The sequence below is a fragment of the Micropterus dolomieu genome, linkage group LG18 (assembly GCF_021292245.1).
Source record: "Micropterus dolomieu isolate WLL.071019.BEF.003 ecotype Adirondacks linkage group LG18, ASM2129224v1, whole genome shotgun sequence".
Taxonomy (NCBI): Eukaryota; Metazoa; Chordata; class Actinopteri; order Centrarchiformes; family Centrarchidae; genus Micropterus; species Micropterus dolomieu.
The window spans coordinates 33769782-33791216 of NC_060167.1; the positions used below are offsets into that span (position 1 = coordinate 33769782).

The 21435-nt window shown below is 41.3% G+C and overlaps 1 protein-coding gene across 3 annotated transcripts; it reads right to left on the minus strand.

The window, feature by feature from the left end:
- Window positions 1-815: 815 nt before the first annotated feature.
- Window positions 816-21078, minus strand: si:ch211-236h17.3 (carbohydrate sulfotransferase 11). Of its 3 annotated transcripts, XM_046029183.1 has the most exons (4): window positions 20729-21078; window positions 20513-20639; window positions 6668-6747; window positions 816-2330 (listed from the first exon to the last, which is right to left on the minus strand). In XM_046029183.1, exons 2-4 carry the CDS (start codon window positions 20607-20609, stop codon window positions 1485-1487), a joined length of 1023 nt encoding a protein of 340 aa, XP_045885139.1. In that variant the 5' UTR covers window positions 20610-20639; window positions 20729-21078; the 3' UTR covers window positions 816-1484. The 3 variants fall into 3 exon arrangements, with proteins under 3 accessions (XP_045885139.1, XP_045885138.1, XP_045885137.1); XM_046029182.1 differs by lacking the exons at window positions 20513-20639; window positions 20729-21078 and adding an exon at window positions 14929-15254; XM_046029181.1 differs by lacking the exons at window positions 20513-20639; window positions 20729-21078 and adding an exon at window positions 14923-15254.
- Window positions 21079-21435: the final 357 nt, after the last annotated feature.

Below are 21435 nucleotides of genomic sequence, written 5' to 3' on the forward strand. Positions count from 1 at the left end.
TGGTGTTGCACTGGTCTTGATACAAACACCACCCAGCTTGGCTCTGTAGTAACAACATCCATCTAAAATGGATACAAGTTGAAATATTGTAGAACCTTTGTATTTTTAACTGTTGGTACATCTGTACACCTATTATCTGCTCTTAAATGTTAGATGGCAAATGACTCTATTAAGGCAATAATCATATCTAAATGAGCGTAAATGTATTGTAACATAAATCCTACACTGTTCCATCTGGATGAATGTCAGATTTCAAAATGTTTATTTTATGTAGATATTTGCCTTTAATCCGTGATAAGCCTTCAGTTGTCTGATGAATTCCTATGAACTGTTGAGTTTGGTGTGCCAAATTTCTACTGGATAATTTATTTTTTGAGCAGCACAGTGTCACTGATCATAGTTATACACAGTTACACTTTACTGTATCTATGTTAGTTTGTGTCCCAGTGAATGACGATACAGATATATCTGTGTTATTTTTCCGAACAAATTACAGTATTTAGTATGAATCTCTTTGAATGTGGCCTTTTCAATTGTTTGATATGCACTTCTAGAAAAGTGCTTGTCCTCACTGATCTGAAAATAGCATAAAAACATGGTAATTTTCACAGTGGCATCAAGCTTGACTGGACTTTGCAGTGCTCTCACATTTGTCAAGAGGACATCTTTGCAACCATGCTTTGTCATTTAAAAAAAAGACTGACATGTAAGTCATGACTGCTGTAAAAAATATCTGTATAGCAGTGTTAAACATCAGGATTGTTGCCTTCAAAACTTAAAAATTATGAACTCCAGTATTCAAACCAATAAACAAATTCTCACTGAGATGCATTTATTTGAAAATTGTGAAAGAAACTATCTATTTTGGTTTGTCTGACTATAAAGTCAGAAATAACACAATAAATAAAGACAATATCATAGTTACACAAAAATCTTTTCCTACAGTACAAAAAAAACTGTCACAGTTACAAAAGTTGTCATTGTCTGCTGGGGTGAAAATTAGACCCACGATCAAAGGCACATGCGTTTGGAGACATTCAAATAATAATAAGATTTTAATACTTTAATTATGCTACTCTAGATTACATTTGTTGTGCAAATTACACTTTTGAAACCAGCAGACAACAACTGTAATTAAACCAAAAGTTAAATGGCATTTCACACATTCAAAGGCAGTTACTGACTAATGGATCCCTGTTCACATATAATTGGCTTTCCTTAGGCAACAACTTTTATCTTGTTATGACATGTTTTCTCCTCCTTATCTTGTGTGCACAGGCGTTCTTCAGCCTTATGTTCTCTCTGTAAAAATAATTAATTTGCTTTTGAGCTCTAATCAGGATACACTTTCGACAGTATTTGCAGTTGCAGTGCGTAATAAAAGGCCCACACAGAGAGAGATATCTTCAAAACAAACTACACTTTTAAAAGAGTCAGTGCTCTACAAGTTCAAGTCGAGTCCGTGGATGAGTTACCTTTCTGCCTCATCTAAACTTGAGGTAGGCTGGTATGGTGTAGTTGAAGAGCAGGAAGTCCATGCGATAGAGGTTGTACAGCTTCTTCTGGTAGAAGGGGCTGATGTTGTGGAAGAACTGGGCAGCCATGTCTCCTGTAGTCCTGGTGCTCTTGGATGAGGCAGGGAAGCTGACCTGGTCCTTTACCCCAGCAAGCTGTAGCACGTAGCGGGAGTCCTGCTCCAGCGTCTCATATTTACCCACCACATCGTAGTGGATGAGGCAGGGGTGGCACAGCGAGTGCACCCGCTCCCAGTGCTCATTGAAGGGTTCTTCTCGCTGGGTAGCCGGGTCCACAAGGTAATACACAAACTCCTCAAAGGAGACATCGTTTCCCCTCTCCAGAGCTTCTGGCTGTGGGTCCAGCCTGTGCCGGCGCACTATCTTTGTACCATATCGTTTATGAAAAGCTGTGTTGTAGCTCCGTGTGAACTTGTTGCGGTACGCAGACACCAGCCGTTCGAAAGGTTCGCGTACAAAGACAAACTTCAGATAGGAGCGCAGGCGCTGGTTAATCTGGGAGGTGGAGTACTCTGACAGGGTGCGGAGGTTTCCTGAGACGTGGGCCTCGTTGGCAGGGATCGCCAGTGGGTCTCGGAGGGAACCGGAGACGCCTGTTAGAACCATGAGCACCCGCTTCCAGTTGGTGCAGGCCACTTTGGGCACGTAGCAGTACAGCAAGCTGTGCTGGTCGTCCACGATGACGTGCTTCAGGTCCTCAGGAATGAGAACTCTGCGTTTGCGGGTGTAGGAGCGGCAGGCTTCTTCTAACACCTCCCGTCGGCCCTGATGGATCGCCTGTACTGCCGACTCAACCTACAGAAAAAAGGGGAAGGAGATTTTTACACAAAGTAATAAAACTTGAAGTTATTGCATATAATATATATATATATATATATATATATATATATAAAAAATAACTCTACTTTTAAGCATAATTCCGGTAACTGTGTTACAGTGTTTTCGACATATACTCTACTCGGCCCACTCGCCCAGGTTAGACAAAGTTAAAAGACAAAACAATGATGAATGGTAAAATTATACTCATAGTGCAATGAAGGTCTGCTAATAGGGTTGGGTGATGTCTACAAAATTTCCATCGGACGATGTCAGACAGGGGGGAAAGACAGCAAGAGGCGAGGAAAGCCGGTGTGTTGCAATGAGAGACCAGAGGTTTAGATTTGTCTGAGTGTGGGGAGGAGAGAAGTCCGAGGCAGATGCAACGCAGGTTTATTTAAAAATAATAATAATAATAATAATAATAATAATATCATTTTGTGGGTTGGGCGTTACAATAACGATGGTGGTGGACAATATTTTGGGTGGTTGCACTTTTACCTTCAAAAGAAAAGTGTTGAAAATTTATTAGGGCCTGAGCATGAAATGTGCAAGGACCCCATATTGAAACATGTTCAAAAACTCACAAAACTTTGCACACACATCAGGTGGGGTGAAATCTTTTATTGGTCTCCCACGTGGGAGCAGCAAAATAGCTCGCTAGTGCCATCTAAAGAGCAGCCCCTGGCCAAAGTTTCACCTACAAGTACAATTTGGATTTAATGGTCATTTTTGCACAGTACTTACTTTAACAAACTCCACCTACAGAATTTGTCCAATCAACTTTCAAGTTTTCGGTGTGCAGTCTTAACCAATTGTTGTTTATTCAAATAATAAACAACAATTGGGCGGGCCCTCGCATCTGAAGCGTGTCGGGGTGACGCCGCTGCTCTGCCAACGCAGTTCTGAATGGTCACGTGCATTCGGATGCTGCAGGGACGACTGTGTGGAACTACAGAATACCCGGTTACTTCCTGTTGCCAGTAGGTGGCGCTATGACTATAACTGACTTTTGGCATACTGTGCTCACGGCAGAACTCTTACCAAACGTGTAAAATTTGGTACAGATTTGATCATGTACAGTCAAGTTACAACAACTTCCTGCGTCATGGCGATGCATGGAACTTTGCCGCCACGCCATTAGTCGAAACCTCACATGGCATCGTCAATGTGTTGGGTTTTGAAGTTGATATGTCCAACCTGCTAGGAGTAGTACATTACAGCGTAAAAGGTGTAATTTCCTGTTGCCAGCAGGTGGCGCTATGACTGAGTGAATATTGGCATATTGATGTGTTCAGGGCGCGACTGGTGCAGATGTGAGAATGTACATTGAAGTTATAACAATATTCCTGTTCCATGGCAAATCATCAGTTTTCAACACCACGCCACGGGCAAACTGGTCGACTGGTAATAAAAGCTTGTACAAGTTTTAATCGTCAGTGGGTTTAGACTGCACAGTGAAAATTTACAATTTTTCATTAAAGTACAAAGTGTGTAAAACACCAAAAATTACCATTATACCCAAAATTGCCCAAAATCCTGTTGGGTTTAGAGCATTACTCCCAGAGGCTTTTTTTGTAGGTCCAAACCAGATACACCTGCCACAAACATTTCATCCAATTAGGTGAAACGTAACCCAGAGGCTGCTCTGTAGGGAGCGCTAACAAGCTATTTTGCCACGCCCATACGTGAAAACCATATGACACGTAAATTTTCACCACCCTTGAAAAGTTTGGTGCATGTTGAGGCTGCCAAAAATGAGGTTACTTTGCAGATATACAATTCCTTCATTTTTAATAGGGTCCTCGCATGTTTCATGCTCGGGCCCTAATAAAATCTGTTGCTAATGTGAGTGAACCTGGTGTGCCTTTGTTTGCTCAGAACCAAAGCCAAGTGCAAAATTTCAACCATTAGTAGTGATCTCAATCTGGTACACTGGAAATTGTAGTCTGACAAGGACATAACCACAACCCATTTTAGCATTGCACCAGAGATGACCTCTTTTGTATTTCATGCACTCACTCTTTATAACTCCACACTCCCTCATTCTGAAACTTAGTTATCAGCTCCAACCAAAACTAACCTGTCATAGGTCTTTGATTTGTAAAAAAAAAACCCAGTGGAATTCCCCTTTAAGCATGTGTGAAAGTGTTTGTTTCCCTTTTAAGTCAGCTGTAGGAGGCCACACTGCGAAAAAGAAACCGGAGTGTAAAAGTAGGCCAAGTGGAGCGGATACCCTGCACATTCTTCATATAGCCAATACCTACAAGTTCTTAGGTTGAGAAAGTACATTTACATACGCCTCTCCTCTGGAGGTTTTAAACATGGTCTATTCCTGCCATCTGCATTCTGCTTGGCCTCCTCGTGGCACAAACGACTAATTTACTTTTTTCATTTACTCAGCATGTTTCACCACTGCAGCGGTCGGAGACCTGAATCTCTCACTTTGACTCAGCGCCTGATGCTATGTGTGGCTCTCTGTGTTTACTGGCAGACACTGCAACATCAAGGATACACCAGACTGGCCAGAAACTGTAGAGCCAACACTGACCCTTCTCTCATCAGAGGTTTGTATAGGGGAGAGCAGGGGCAAAAGTACCATTTTTCAGAAAGATTATTTTGTAGACAGTGATATATTTCTGCTGTGGTCACTAACTCACAAGTGTGGTCTATCAATATCAGGTGGTATTTTGTACAAATGTAGAACTACTTCCGTATAATTTCACTTTAAACATAAGTGGCACATTGTTACTTTCGACCCCATCAGTTGGGTCGAAAAGTATGCTAATGTCGCTTACAGTCGACCAGATGTGTAAACAGTGTTGTATTTACAGCTTGTTCTGCTGTCCCAAACCAGCCCCTCCAAATACAAATTTAATGCAGCCTTTAAATTTAATTCTGATTGGAATAATATTAATATATTTTTATGTATGTGCAGTCTTCTTACTGTAGAAGCCAGATGGTTTGGACTGTAGACATCACCTATAGAGAACTAACAAAATATGTTTGTATTTATTTATTTTGTATTCAGACACATTAGCTGGGGAGTCAGCCACTATCCAAATGACTTAAATATGCAAACATCCTGTTCATCAGTCAAACCATTATATCAAAACCATTGATAACTGGTCCAAATTAAAATCAGTTATATAACATCTTCAAAACGTCCATAGAGCCGGAGCTTAGTTTGTCAACTGCACGGGTCTGCAGGCCATTATCCACTTAGCTGTTCACTTAATTACCTGCTGCACATCAGAAAAATGCAAAATGGATGGGTAAAGGAAGACAAAAGCATTCACATACTGTATTTAAATATGTTTCGGTTTTGAATTGTCATGCGCTTTGGATGCCAAGTCCCAGTCCGTCAAGTGTGGAACATCATTAAAAATTTTATTTAAGTCGCATGATGAGCGTCACACAGAACTTACTTCCTGTTGCCGGTGGCGCTATGGCTATAACTTAATACTGACATGTAGATGTGTTCAGGGTGGGAGAGTTATCAAGCACGTAAAGTTTGGTGCAGATTTGAGCATGTACAGTAAAACTATGATGATTTCCTGTGTCATGACGAACCATGGAACCTCGACGCCACGCCGCGGACACGCTGTTGAACGAAAACTCATAATATTCACATAACATAATCAATGTCTCGGGGCTTGTCAGAGACAGTTTTGGAGTGGATGTGGAATGCTAGGAGTTGTTCACCACAGCATAAAATCTGTCACTTCCTGTTGCCAGTAGGTGGCGCTATGAGTGAATGAATATTGGCCTGTAGTTGTGTTCAGGAATGGACTCTTATCAAATCAAGTAAAGTTCTGTGCAGATCTAAGCATGTACAGTGAACTTACAACAACTTCCTGTTTCATGGCGAATCATCGATTTTGGACACGACGCCAAGAGCATGCCGTTCGTGTCCATGCAGGAAAACCAATACAAAATCTTAAAATCAGACACTACTTATCATTAAACATTTAGCCAAGCTTACATGTGGTTAGTACTGTCTGTCAGTTGTTGTTTGGGCCTTTCCTCACACTGTCCTTACATACCAGGTATCAGTGCTAGGAACACACAAGGAATCAGGATCATAAATTGTTCATCCACCAGTCTCTTTGCTATGAGTACTTGTCTGAGGAGCTCAAATTGAGTTTGCATTCTGAAATATGTACATATTTTTTTTCAAGAGACATGAGTAAGCTTGAATAAATACTTTCAAATAAATATTTGATGTGTGCAGAAAAGGTTCAGGCTACTAATAAGGAGTGATACTACAGACTGTTTGCAGTAAAGTTAGTGGATTGTGGTTAGAGAGGACTGACCTGGTCACCATCATAAAGCGTTTGTAGCGGACTCCTCCTTGATTTTTGCCCACTGTTTCTTTCACCGACTGGCTCCGAGGCTGAGGAAACAACACATCTGTCATTAAATCGGACTGAAAGTGCTTCCAAAGTAATGATATGTTAAGTTAAAGCAACATTAGGACTAGTGCATTTTGAAACAATAGCACTTACTGTACAGCAACCAACCCAATGCAACCCACAAAGAGGGGGAAAAAAGAATTGAAATTAGAACAAAGACAAGCAATGAACTAATAATTTCTGGTATATCCACAAGAACATAACAGCTCCATTGATGATGACACAAAATATTGTGCTGTCAGAACGAGATAAATGTGAAGAAAAGGACACTGGAAGTGACTGGTTCTGGTTCTTGAGGGGCCTTTTTAGAAACTGTTTGACTGCCTGACATACAAGCCATATAGTAAAATGATTTGTCTTTGCTTTAAGAGTTATAATCGTTAACTGCTTAGCACTTATTACAAAAGCACAACATTTTAAGTAAGAAAGATGTTTAATTTGAGATACGGTCTCTTTTTCTTTAATAAGTCCTATAGCTTTGCTTCTCTTGTGCCTGACCTTATCTTTGCCTTAAGAGACCTTTGTGTATGGTTAGTCATGCTCAGCGTCAGTGTGTGCTGAACTCTCAAAATAACGCTAGTTTCCAGTAAAGAGGAAGCTAAGGTCCACTCTTTTGCTGTAAATTAAACCAAAAGGTAAAGCATCCCTGACGACGCATTTGTGTATCGAGCACACATGAGGGGAGGTGTGAAAAAAGATGTGATTAAAAATGGGAGGGTCAGGAGTTTTTACTTCTCGAGTTTATATCAGTTAAGACTTGTCTTCTCTGATGTACGCATTCCATGATGACATCAAGATAATCATTTTAATCATGAAAGAAGGCACTGTTTGCCTGTACGTCACCAGCCATTGTGAAAATGAAAGTAAGATCATTTTGAGAATAAAAGAACAGAAGGAAGTGAAAAAAAAAAAAAGAGACAACCCATGATTGATGTCTTTTCTGCATCTTGTTTGAGATTTTCATTAGTGTGATCCATTTAAGATGTATAAGAGAAGAAATGCTTATTTAGTCTAGTTTTTAAATTGGGAGTTTCTATCTCTGGTCTATAGGCATTGGAAATTAGAAAATATTACACAATCATAGTTTGTTGAATCTACATAATATGTTTTATTATTTTACCTGATATTTATTATTGTTAATTTGTGGCTAGAGACAAAGGGGTCTTGCAACTACTGGCAGGAAGTGTACGCTACCTCTAAAAAAAGAGGAAGGATATGAGGTGAGAATGTAAGAACCAATAAATCAATCTGATGGGCATGTCCTGGCAGCCAACGGACGTTTGGAAAAGGGGTGATGTCCTTCCTGCCGAACAGTTATTTAACTTGTTGACCCCAGATTCAAGAAGATCAAGAAGATTTTGGGGGAAGAATAAAGAAGAAGGGGTGAAAGAGGAGAAAAAGGGGGGAACTTTAGGGGCTTTTGTTTTTGCATTTTTTGGAAAACAAATAACTTTTTCTTTGGGTGCACACCTTAAGAAACCAGAAAGAGTTTTTCCCATCTCTTTTTGTCTTAATTTTCTTCCTCCTCTTCCGGACTGGTAAGTTAGCATTCTTATTCTTTAAACATTCACACTGCCTACATTAACACTCCTCATTACAGATAAACAGTAAACTGGTCCTTTTAAGGAGCTCATTCCAGATTATGTGTTCAGTCTCTGGAATCTAAAGTATCTGAATTCATAATACGCTAAGGGCACCCAGGAAAGTGGTGACCAAAGAGAGCGGGGTTTCCTTTCTGTGGGCCGGTTGATATAACAATTGTAAACACAGTTTTTGAATTAAAAAAATGAAAGACACAGAAGTGTTCTTAACAAGTCTTCTTAGAGTAGCACCTCCTGTAGGTTTGAAAGATGGCTGTAAAACGAATCACCTATTAATAAAAACTTGATAGGGTCATATATAAAGACTTAAGTTCTTCATTTTGCCATGTTTTAGCAGAAATGTGAGCATAAAATCCATCCATAAAAATGAGCATATGAATGGACAGTGGAGTGGTACTGTGGTGTACCACTAATACCAGAAAAGAGTCAGCCGGGAGATGGTTAGCTAAACGTAGCAGAAAGACTGGAAAACAGCAAGCCTGGGTGGCTCTGTAACAAAATCCAATTACCAGAACCCCTACAGCTCAGTGATCATCATGTTACATTTTGTTTGTTTAATTCATAATTTGTGGATTTAGAGGGATTAATGTGACAGACAGTGAATTCCTAGTGTCTTTAAGGTTCAGAAGAATCTGAATAACCGTATTTGCCAAGATGTTGAAGTATTCTTTTACATATTGATATTAATTTGAAGCACATATTTGCATATTTGGGATCTTTGTGAGACAGAAAGGGTTATTACTTCCATTTGTTCTTACATATTCTGCAGTTGCATTTGAAGCGGTCAGTCTATCAACAGATGAGAAGAGGTCACACATTAATAAACTATTGACTGGACTCTGACTTACTGATATATTATAACAACAGAGTCTTTGAGACATTGCCAAGACACTGTGGACATCACCACATGAGCTTTTGAACCTTTTTATTTTTAGAACAATTCCTCATCCTTCAAGGCACCACGTTGTGGGCCTGCCAGCCATAACGTTAAGTCAAATCAACACACAGAGAGCTTTGTTGTTCAGAGAGAGGCTTCCAGGGGAACTTGTCCCACACGTTGTAGCCTGTCAACCAAATCTTCACTGCATATGCAATGTAATATGTACATGTGTTTTAATTTAAGTATATCCATGTGTAGTTATGACTGTACTTTATGGATTTTTAATATTTATAATTATGAATCCAGATATTAATAAGTGCTCATTAAAAGGGTTTGAGGGAGAGATGAAGTTAGCAAAGTAATCTTTCCGTGCTTCTTTCACCAGTTAATTGAAAGAATGTCGGAGATCTTTGAGGTATAAGCTATGCACTTCTAGCCCAGTAGTCTTCTGCCACACTCCCACCTCAGGCAGCGGAATCCTCCATGGAGAAGTTCTGCAGATCGTTCTAATCTTTAGAGGTTCCACTTTGTCCAGTGACATAAAGCACTGCTCATTAAAAGGACTGCATTCTCTACGCCGTTAAAGTTTCAGACAAGACACAAACGTGTCGAGAAGTGATCGACCATACCGAAACCTGAAAACCTGAATCCTGATTCTTCCAGACTACAGACCTCCACCGAGGCCTGACAGACAAGGCGTCCCAGTATATGAACAATCCACAGGGCATAGTACATTTCCCCCTATAAACAAGTCATTTAATATGTGAGCCTTGTTTGCCACAGAGTGTGCATTAATCAAGCACATTTTGATTGATGTCATTGTGTCCACAGGCGTGGGCGCGGGTTAGTGATTCTGACTGGGATGTTCACGTGTATGATGGTACATTGTCCCCAGTGGAAACAAGGTTCCAAACTGAAGCAGCTGATGATCAATTGCAGCCCCTATCGGCCGGTTAAGAGGAGTGAGGATTCACAGCAGTCATTAAAATAGTAGAATCATCGCAACCAGGAGAGGTCCTTACAGTCAGAAATGTGCACCAAAAAATATCATGTGCACACCATATGGTACACACACACACACCCATAATGCCCTCCAGGTTTACACCTGGCGGAGATAATAAAATGACACCCATTTCCTCACTAAGAGAAAAAGATTATCATCATTGGAGAAAACATCTGCAAACAGAGCCCTGAAGCTGCAAGTTGGGAATCAGCAGTCGACCTCGATGCTGAGTCAAGGAGCCGGACATGTGTTTGAACTACTCTCTTGAGAACATCCCGTCCTTCTGCAGTGTCATAATTCAGACTAATGTAAAAGTCCCATTCAATTCAGTATGCGTTACTGCTTTCAAAGAGCCTCATTAAATAATTCATATCTTCTCTCCATGTTACCCAGTCATTAAGCACCAGGGTTGCTTAGACAGCAATATAATTTATAACTGCATTTATATGTACACAGCATTTGATACTAATTAGTTGCATTCATTAAAGAGCGCAATTATGTAAAGAGAATGATGCATTGACACAATAGCGAGACAACAGCAAGACTCAGCTGAGTGACCATGTCTGTGTGTATATGCCTCTTTCCACGCTGTGGGGAATGCCAGGCAGCTCATAAGCTGTAAACTCACTGACACACATAATGGAGACAGCCAATGTACAGTACTGACTGTGTAGTTATGACCAACCTATAAGGAATAATTGAGTATATGTGGACCACTTAATATAGTTGCTCTCTTTCCATCACTGTGAACTACTTTGGTTTATGTTCAAGGAAACTCCAACAATTTAGATTTGGCCCTGAACTGCAACAGCTTAATGCAAGAAACAATAAAAGTCACATTACCCTTTCTAAAATGTCCATGCGTGTTCATTGCTTTTACTCTAGGTTAAGTTTCTAACATCACAGCTCTAGACTATCAGTAGCCGTGTTTCCATCACCATTTTTTTAATGCGCATTTTGAAGTATCGCATTAGAAAAGGTTGATGGAAATGTCAAAATTCGGGGGGAAAAAATCCTTAATTCCGCAAAAAGTTTTTATGCTCGCTTGAGGTGGTTTTTGTCTTTGCCGAAAAGAGTAAATGCGCTAAATGGGAGATGGAAACACTTTTGCCGAAAAAGTTCTGACATGGCGAACTTGTAACTCACGTCTGATCAGCTGTTTCCGCTGTCGGCGTCTTTCTGGATATTCCCATAATGTGCGGAGACATGGCTGGTAGCAGCTTGCCCACTTGAAACACATTCCTGAGGACCTCTCTCCATTTTTCTCAGATCCATGGCCCTCAGGTCCCTTAGACTGATTTTGTTTCTGGTTTGGAACCCATACATGTTTGACATGCATTTGTACCTAAATCTACAAGTAGATTTCCTGTATATTGAGATGGATTACTTATCTCAAACATGTTTTCTAGGTTTCATAGGGTCTAGCGTTTACACTTGTCATTTCAAGTGTATTTACACGCAAACACTTTGTTTGCGTGTAAATACACATACACATTCATGGCGCTCCCTCACCCCACAGATCATTCAGTAGTGGGACATCTGTATGACGTATGAGCTGAAATTGCTTTTCTTCATGACAGTAAATTTCAGCTTCAGCAGGGACAGACCCTGTGAAGGCTACTTCCACAATCTCCTTGGTTACAAAGTTACTCTTGGGTGGAGAGAAGATTATGTGTGTCTGTATCTGGCAAGCTAACTGCTAACATGCTAGTCAGGCATTTTGTTTAACACTGTAAACCATTTTGTTCAATAAAAAGTTATTGAAAAGGGAAAATGAAGCAGTCCAAGCTAGCAAGCTTGCTAGCTGTAAGTTAGCAAATCTATTACTTCATTAGCTTAGCTTAGCCACTACGGGGACACTAAAGTTCACACAATGTATTTAAAAGAAACTGAAGAAGTTCCGCCTGCTAAAGACAATGATGGTGCACTTCTACACCGCCATCACTGAGTCCATCCTCACCTCCTCCATCACCCTCTGCCAGGGACAAGGGCAGGCTGCAGCGTATCATTCACTCTGCAGAGAAGGTGATTGGCTGCAATCTTCCATCAGAAAGATTGCAGCTGACTCCTCCCACCCCGGACACAAACTGTTTCAGACTCTCCCCTCTGGCAAGAGGTTGCAGGTCCATCAGGACCAAAACCTCTCGCCACAAAAACATCTTCTTCCCGTCTGCAGCTAGACTCATTAACAAGGCCCGGGTCCTCCACTGACACTCCCCCCTTGCAAATGATACAAATGTGTCTGCACATGTAAATATTATTTCATTTCATAATATGCACAAAGCTGGCATATTGTACATATTTGTTGTTAATCGTTGTTGTTCTATATTTTTATATTGCCAAATATATATGTACACAATACTCTCTTCCTTTGCAATATGTCTGCACAACACATACCCAGAATAATGCACATGTAAATATCTGCGACATTCTTTCTCTGCAAATAGTTGTATTATTTTTCTCTATTCTTTTTATTATTCTTATATAATTTGCATTTTTTATTTTATATTTATTTATTTATAGATTTATTTATGTCAACTGTATGTTTGTCTACATGTGGCACCTCATCACCAAAGCAAATTCCTTGTATTTAACACTATTTGGCAATAAAGCTCCTTCTGATTCTGAGACAAGTTGATTTTGAATATAATGAATTCTGGTGTGCATAATTGCTGCCCAACAGCTGCTCAAGTTACTGTTTGCAGGAGGAATCGTCTTGCTTAATGAACTCAAGTTTGCCAAGACACCATAATATGCCGTAATACTGCAATAAACATGCATAAAATATTCTGCTGCCCAAGGAAGCTTTTGTCCTACATTGAGCTACCAAAGTGAAGTGTGCACTCTGCAACTGTACACCGATTCATTTAACTGTTTTCTAAACACGTGACGACTTCCTTATGGAAACTACCAGTGACTCAAGAACACATTTTCAACATGCCGACCAAAGACGTTTTCACACCTCACTGATGAAACACCAGTCAGCAGAGCGGATGTCTGAAATAACTAACAAATACATAGAAGTGTTACAGCAAGATGGCACACTGACTGGGCTGAAAGAGCGCATATTATATCAGTACTATGCATTAATGTGGCATTATTTAGCGAGCAAGGACATTAAATATCCACATTTTGCCATGAGGTGTTTAATAAAAATAAAATTAACTGATTGAATTGTCAGAGCTGAACGACTGGATATCAGATGAAGAGGAATGTACTGTTCATTGTGACGACAAAACTCATCAGCATTCCTTCTGGCTCATACAGAACTGAGGGCTTAGCAAATGCAAAATATAGAAAGGCCTATGAGAGTTCCTCCTGTCTGGTCCATAAACACAGTTCTGTGTTTAGGACCCACTGGCAAAACTGGGGGCCCCTCCTTGGCCTCTCCTGCCAAACAGCAGCTTTACTGAGAGAGACACTGTCTAAGGGAAAGCCTGATCCTTTCAGGAGAAAAAGTAAGTATGTGTGTGTGTTGAAGGGGGGGAGGGGGATTCCACCATACCTGTGGGGTCCGACACACCGCTGAAGAGAGAGGAACCATGGGTCAGGGCTCCAGACTAACTTTCTCAGTTGGTCGCACCGGCACATGATTTGGTCGTACTCACCCCCCTCCTTTTTTTGGTACAGGTATTAATCAATGACCACTGGTAAGAAGTGTGGGGGGGCTCAGTGTGGAGGGTGGTGCATCAGTCCCTTTTTATATACATCTATGATCAGTCCCAGCAAGTTTTGTGCAACTTGAAAGTTTCAAGCAAAAACTGCTGACCATGTAACAAGTTCAGAGTTGCCTGCAGCGGACGGGCCACATTGCCTACAATATCAACACATGCAATACAAATATAATGTTCATTTAATTAATACTAGCTTATCACTAGTATATTAATTCCAGTTACAGCAGTAAACAGAATTTTTGTGGGTTGTTTTCATTTATTAAATGATTGTGCAAGTAAAATGCTCTACACGGTGGTTGAGTTAGTCTCTAACTAGTTAATGCTACGTGATAACTTGTCAATAATCATAACATTTAATACATGCAGAACAATGAGTTCAACATTTGAAAGTTTCCTGTAGGCTTAGCAAGTCAAACTCTTTTTAATGTCCCGCCTAGGGCTGACCCCCCGAGTAGTCAGAGATTCCATGCTTCCATGGGAGGAGCCCGATTCGACTGCCAATCTCACCGTCAAATCTTCGCAGCAGCGTTATAAAATGAGGATCATCTCATTTTTGCAATATGGGGGTGCTCGATGTCTTATTTTAAATAGAACTACTGATAAATATCAACATATAATGTAAATAAAAATGAATGCTCTGCAGCTTCTCAAGATTAAAGCGAAGCTACCGTGTGTTAATAGTTCCTGTGTTTCAACAGGTTTTCTGCTCATTTGACTTGATTTGATAGCCTTTATTGTCCCCGAGGGGCAATTTGGTTTGCAACAGTAGTCGTAAACCAAATAATAACTAGAAGACATAAGAACGTTTAACATGTAATAGATGTCATCAACATACAGTAAAGCTAGCATGAGATATAGAGCACAGTGTATCCATAACTCCTGCAGTACAGTATATGTACAACAGCAACCAGGCTTACAGTTTGTTTAAAACCCCAACAGCTGACGGAACAAATTATCTCAAATATCGGTTTGATTTGGCCCTCCTATGGAAAGTGTACCTTTACCCTGATGGCAGAAGTTGAAATTCTGCAAGAAGAGGGTGTCGAGGGTCCACCAAGATGGCCTTTGCCTTCCGAATGGCTCTCTCTTGATAAACGTGGTCAAGATCATTCAAGTTAGTGCCAATGGTCAGGGCGGAAGTCGATCAGCATCTCTTTAGTCTTTGAGACATTGAGTTGCAGGTGTGCGTCATTACACCATTTGATGAAATTGTCCAGGACTGGTCCAAGACCCATCTCATGGTCCTGCAGGAGGCTGACAATCACAGAGTCATCTGCAAACTTAATTATGAACCTGGACTTAAACGTACTTGGCAGTCATTAGTGTAAAGTACAAATAATAAAGGCGACAAGACGCACCCCTCGGGTGATCCTGTAGAACACACCAAGGCCTCAGACAGTGTCATTAACATGGGTTCTTTGTGACCTCATTGTCAGGAACTCAACCAGCCAACCTGTGGTTCCAAAGTCAACGCAAGAAATTTCAGAAAACCTACGAGCTAGGATATGGGGCTGCATCCAGTTAAAAGCTGATGGGAAAAAAATAATAATAATTCAACAAAACATAGGCGCACATGTGTTTTCTTGCCCTCCCAACAGCAAGATCCAGCAGTGTCGCTATGGCATTCTTTCCACAACACTTTATTCCGCGAGGAGGAGAGCTGGAAAATAAAAATGAAAATTCCACTCAAAAACATGATGTAGTCAGGACCCTGACTTTTCCTCTCATTTGTCTGTTTGAGAGTTCTCCAGACATCCCTTTCATCAATTTGAATCTGACTGCCTTCTGAAGCCACACTAAATTCAGCCAGTTCATCAATAAAATTGTGGGAGTCAAATCTCATGCAAAACTGATTTAACTCCTCTGCCAGGAAGGAGTTAGGCTTATCAGTGTTCAACACTCTACTTTCCTTGTTCTGAATTCCCACCATAGATTTGATTTCTCTCCAGGCATAGCGAGAATTACCATTCTTAACTTCGTCCATCAGCGATGGCTGACAGATGGTCGATGGTTGAGCAGGCATCGTGATTGTAAAACCCCGCCCCCCGGCATCTAAATTTTTCACATAATACCCAACCCTGCTTCTGAGCACCTCTGTGCCGGTGAAAAGCTAGCCCTTCCTGAATGAGAGTGTTGAGGGATTTAGTGACCCAAGGCTTATTAGGATACACTATAGCGTCTTCCAGAGAATAATCATTTAGCAGGAATCTTTAAAAACATCCCAATCAGTACTGTGAAAACAGCCATTCAGTTCCCGAATAGCATCCTCTGTCCACATAGAAACTTATTTGCGCTCAACTCTCCCTTTCTTGAGGGCCGGTTGATAAATTGGGGCTAGAAAGACTGAGGAGCTTTTTAAGACTACAAAGGTTAAAATCTGCAAGTGTAAAATCTGGTGCATCAGGGGAAATGCTTTGCAAACAAGGCAACGATACTTGTGGGATTTCCCGTGGTAGACAGAACTGGTGCAGTGAAATAGATAAATCAAAATCCTGGCTCAAGTCATGGTCTTCTACCCAAGTTTCAGTCAGTGTGATCAAACAAGCGTTCACGTTTGCTTGCAGTTCGTCAACTTTATTCCTCAGTGAGTGCGTTTCCGAGGATGATAGAGGGAAGTGGCAGGCAGCGTAGCCCCAGTTTGCGTAGCCTCTGCCTCACTCCTCCTCTCCGGCCACGCTTCCTTACTTGTGCCGCTGTCTGCCTTATTGTATTAATTCCGTGTTTACAGATCTCTGGCGGTATGCCGTCAGGTAAGGTCCCAGCGGAACTGTTGCATCACATGAGAAAATTGTGACTATATTGGCATCTGTTAAGCCTCGTGCAGACTACACAACTTTGTTCACACTACACAACTTGACGTCTTGTGACGGGAGTCTTGAAGTCGTTGTGGTTCACACTACGTGACTGATCGGTGACAGGAGGTCACACACTACACGAGCTGACAGCGGCTGTGTCAGCCGACGCTGGTCTCCAAACCACGTTTTGTCAAGAACACACTCTTGACAAATGTGAAAGGGGAAATGCTGCGAATCTACACACACGAAACATCAGTTGTTCGTTATTATAAAGACAAAAATCTGGGTGAAAGGATGGATTAGCACAGGCAGGTAGGGTTGTTTGAGCTACAGAGAGAGCTGGAGGTGAGTAAAAAGTATTTTGCGGCGAAAAGTAGCTGCCTGCTCTGCCAGATGCCTGCTCTCATTGGCTGGATGTGGATCTCCAGATATTTGGCAATGTAGATATCTGGCAGATGTCAGACAACAAGAGCAAATTTGAGGGCGTTCCCATGAAACTGGAGTGCTGAACAGTTTTATTTGTCACATGGCCTAAAGTCAAGCCCAGACAAAGAAGGTATGAGGTGAGGGTACATCCCCATTACAGGGATAATGACAGCAGTCTCAGCTTCTGCTCGTAATTAAACAGCTAGAACAACCTGATAAACATCAACTCACATCTGTATCTGTAAATGTTACTGGCGATATACAAATCAGAGTTCCTGGGTTTTATTACCGAGAGGATCCTGACAATGCTACAACACGACATACCCCATTCCAGACTGTGCTGCGACACACAGCCTACTTCCTTCTGTTTGTGTAAACGTAATGGAAGCCACAGCTGCCATTGTAATAAAGACACCACACATAGGAAGGAATGCGTATCTTAAAGAATCCTTTCTCAGTGACAAAAATCTGCCAGAGCAGGGACAATTTGAGATGATTCAAACACAGATTTTTGGTAATAATGTGGCTCACGCTATAAATGTTTAATATGCATTGTCTTGAGTCAATGTAATGTATGAAACACAATCTGTATTGGAAACAAACAAAATGATGTCAGTCCAACAGGCAGATTTTGCACATTTTGAGAAAAACTGCAATGAGAGGTAAAAACAAAAACCAAAAACAGATGTCCTGACTAGTTATAATGGTTGGGTTTTGCAGTGTGGGAGGCATCTTGTGTTCTTCAAAATTACAATTTCCATCCTCTGTGTCTGACACAACATGTACAGTAGACCTACCTGGCATCCATATCCTAAATTTAGATGATTGCAGTGAATCCTGTGTGAGTATAAAATTTTACACAGTGGAACTCTGACTTGGCAGTGCATTCCTTTGTTATGTGGCTGCTCTCTTGCAGCTTTACACAGTCTTCAAACAAACAATATGACCTTTACTCCAGATGTAGTGCAAGAGAGGGAAGGTTTGGGGGTTCTATATGCAGCTCGGGCAAGACTGGCTACATATCTGTGCACTAAAACCCCAGAGGCAACCTCTTAGATGCAAAATTGCTTTTGTGTCAGCAAGTAAAATACGAATCTTAAAATTAGGGCTTGGACATCCCAGCATTTACAACTACCCCATGATCAGTAAATGCTTGCAGAGGTTAAATACATTCACCAGATGCTTTTGTGCAGAATTCAACTTAAGGGAACTTCATCATGAGAACATGAGTTGACCAACTACAAGTCATCTCGTCAGCGCTGACCTTTAAAGGAACTGAAAACCAAAGAGTCCAAAAGGCAGGAAGCCACCATATTATCCAGTTTTGTAAAACCTTGCTCTGCCATGATATAAAACTGCTCTACAAAAGAGATTGAGCAGTTTTCAGGCAGTCATAATAGGTTTCCTTGAATTGACTCAAACTGTTCGAGATGAAATGAAAAAGGCCCTTTTAACCCATTAAGGTAACCCCCCGTTTGAGTATGCACCTATTTAACGTCTGCAAAATAAAATCCATCACAAATCATGTTTTCTTCCTTTCAAACTAAATACCATGTGCTTATGTACGCTTCAACCAACAATTTCAACCAATAATATCATGACATCCACCCAATCACAAGCTAAGCACAGAGCTAAGATTTACTAATTAGCAAGCTAGCAAAACCATGACGTGTCGTTTTGTCGTCAGGTGTTCGCCACCTAAAACCCTTTTCTGTTTCCCCCGGAGTGATTCTGGGCCTAAATGATTACCGTACACAACGTTATAACTTTATTTACTGGTTTGGGTGAAACTGGATCATATTTTATGGGGAAAGGGTTTCTGTTTTTTCCTCTGATGTCCTCCAGCCGCTCTGCTTCAACTCTCTGTGATTTGTGGAGTTTCCTGATGGACAAAAAGCTTTAAAGTAGAAGTTTAGCTGACTGCCCGGACAGGAAGAGGTTTTCGGGCCCGGGGCGAGCGTGACCCAGCAAGAATGCTGACGGGAAACAGCACCAATGGGCACAAGAACCGGAGCTGGGCGAGTGGGCAACACAACCAAGCTCAGCAGCCTCCCAGTGAACAAAGCTGGACTGGGACCGAACACAGCCTCAGAGACAGATGGAGGGCAGTTTGAAGTCAGGGAATACAGTGCCAGGTTTCTGTAGGGAGTTTCCTGATGAACAAATAGCTTTACTGCTGCTAACTGTTAGCTTCCGTTAGCTTGGTTAGCCATGCAGCGAGCAATCCTACCTCTAATCAATCCAGCTGCTCTACACAGGGTGTGACCCCCCCCAAAAAAAACGTTAGTGGTGTAACAAGACATTTCAAGCAAATACTTTTCAGAAGTATAAAAGTATGGAAACCTTCTGGTCTCCACAAGAGGCTGGTCTTTCACAGATTCCTAACTCTGAACAGTCTTTGCCATACATCCAACATCACACACATCAAGAACTGACTGACCTCTCTCTTAAAAAAACCCAAACATTCTTCACAGTATGGGCTATGTAACCTTTTTTAGCCCATGATATAACTGGGCACGTCTGAATGAGGCCATTGTATGTGGCAGAGAGGGAACTGAAAGAGGTGGAAACAGATCTTGGCGAGGGCCAATCTCGCTGCCAGCCAGCTTCAACTTCTCCCAGCCTTCCTCCACGTTGCAGAGGAAACACTCCACTTATCCATTTGGTAATGAAATTGTTCCGCAACCAAGATCTGTGGCTCTAGTGGAAATCCAGATACAGGGTGGGAGAGTAGGAGGTGATGGGAGGGAGGGAGGACATGCCGTAAAGACTCAATCAAAAGAATCAAAAACAGACGCAGAAGTCCCTTGATTAAGATGTGAATGGCTTAAACGGCCTTTCTCCATTCACGCGCTGTGATATTTGCATCTGATTATCATTACGCCTTAAAGCACTGGCAGCACATGACAGAATGGGTTTGATTATAAAGAGATCAAGTGAGATTGAGTGAACATTACAAGAGCAGAACTAGCCCGGGACAAGCTAGCCTGCTGTACTGTATAAACTATGAGATCAACTAATGTTAGGCCATACTGTACTTCATTTGCCATTCAAAACATATTTCTAATGTCAAAAATATGTTATAAATCAATGCAGTCTATGCACAAATGTTCACGTTTAAGGAAAAAATATTGCATGGCTTATGGAAATTTTGTTTTGGATCCTATGAAACTTTTTGAATATTTTTTACATTTTAGAATTTTTGTTGGTGTTGCTGGGATTTCTCTAGTATCCTTATATGTAGGTCTATGTTTCTAAATCCTGAGACAGATCTTAGCAGTACATTCTCATTTTGTTCAACAAAAGAACTGGGGAAGTAGTTATTGGGGTACAGTTGCACTGCTGATAAAGAAGAATTTCTGCTCACCTGCTTTCAGGCTGCTGTTGAAGTAGAGGATGACCATGACGAAACATCCCAGACACAACGCAAAAACCATCCGAATGACTTTGGGTTTCCTCATCATGAGTGTATAGAAACGAAGCCGAACCGAATCCTGCCAGGGTTCATGCGAAAAACAAGCTTTTTGTTCTGATGCCTTTGTCTACTTTATCACCGATAACTGCATCGATCCGTCTCGCTGACCTTTGCCGCTCCTTGTCTTCCTGTACATCCTTGGATGCCCACTCTGGAAGAAGCAGCGGTGAAGAAGGAAAAGACAGAAACAAACGAGCCGGGCAGCAGAACCCGCTCGGTCTGCCGTGGGCTGTCTTACAGTTAACGTTCCCTGAACATTACCGTGCGCTGGTTCAGGGGACCAGTCCGCGCCACTGTCGTGTAGTCCGAGCAGAGGCCGCCGGTTTGTTTGTCTAAGAGGGGGATAAATGCCCGAACAGCATAGTTCCAAACGTCTGCTTGACTCGTTAACCCCTTTCTCCCCAAACACAAGGTTTGTCGAGCCTTTACAAATTACGGTCGAGCTGTAGCCTATGCCTTTTAACGAGAGAGTTCCGGTTGCACCTTTCAAAATAAAACACCTACAGGTGACAGAAACCTCTGTCAGTCCAAATGAATAAGAAGGAAATTGTAAATCTCAACTAATAATGTATTCTTATGTAAAAGAAAACCAACATTATCTGCCACCAGAACACCCAAAAAGACGATTATGACATGATTGGTGACTAATATCTATTTTCATTTATATTGCGCTCACTCAGTTTTATTTTGAGATGACAGAATACATACATCATTCACAGAGAGATGCGGTGGTGGGCTTCATATGAGAGTCATAAGAATTGTGAACAAAACATCTTAAGAACCAAAGTAACCCGCTATTTATTAAATAAAAGGCT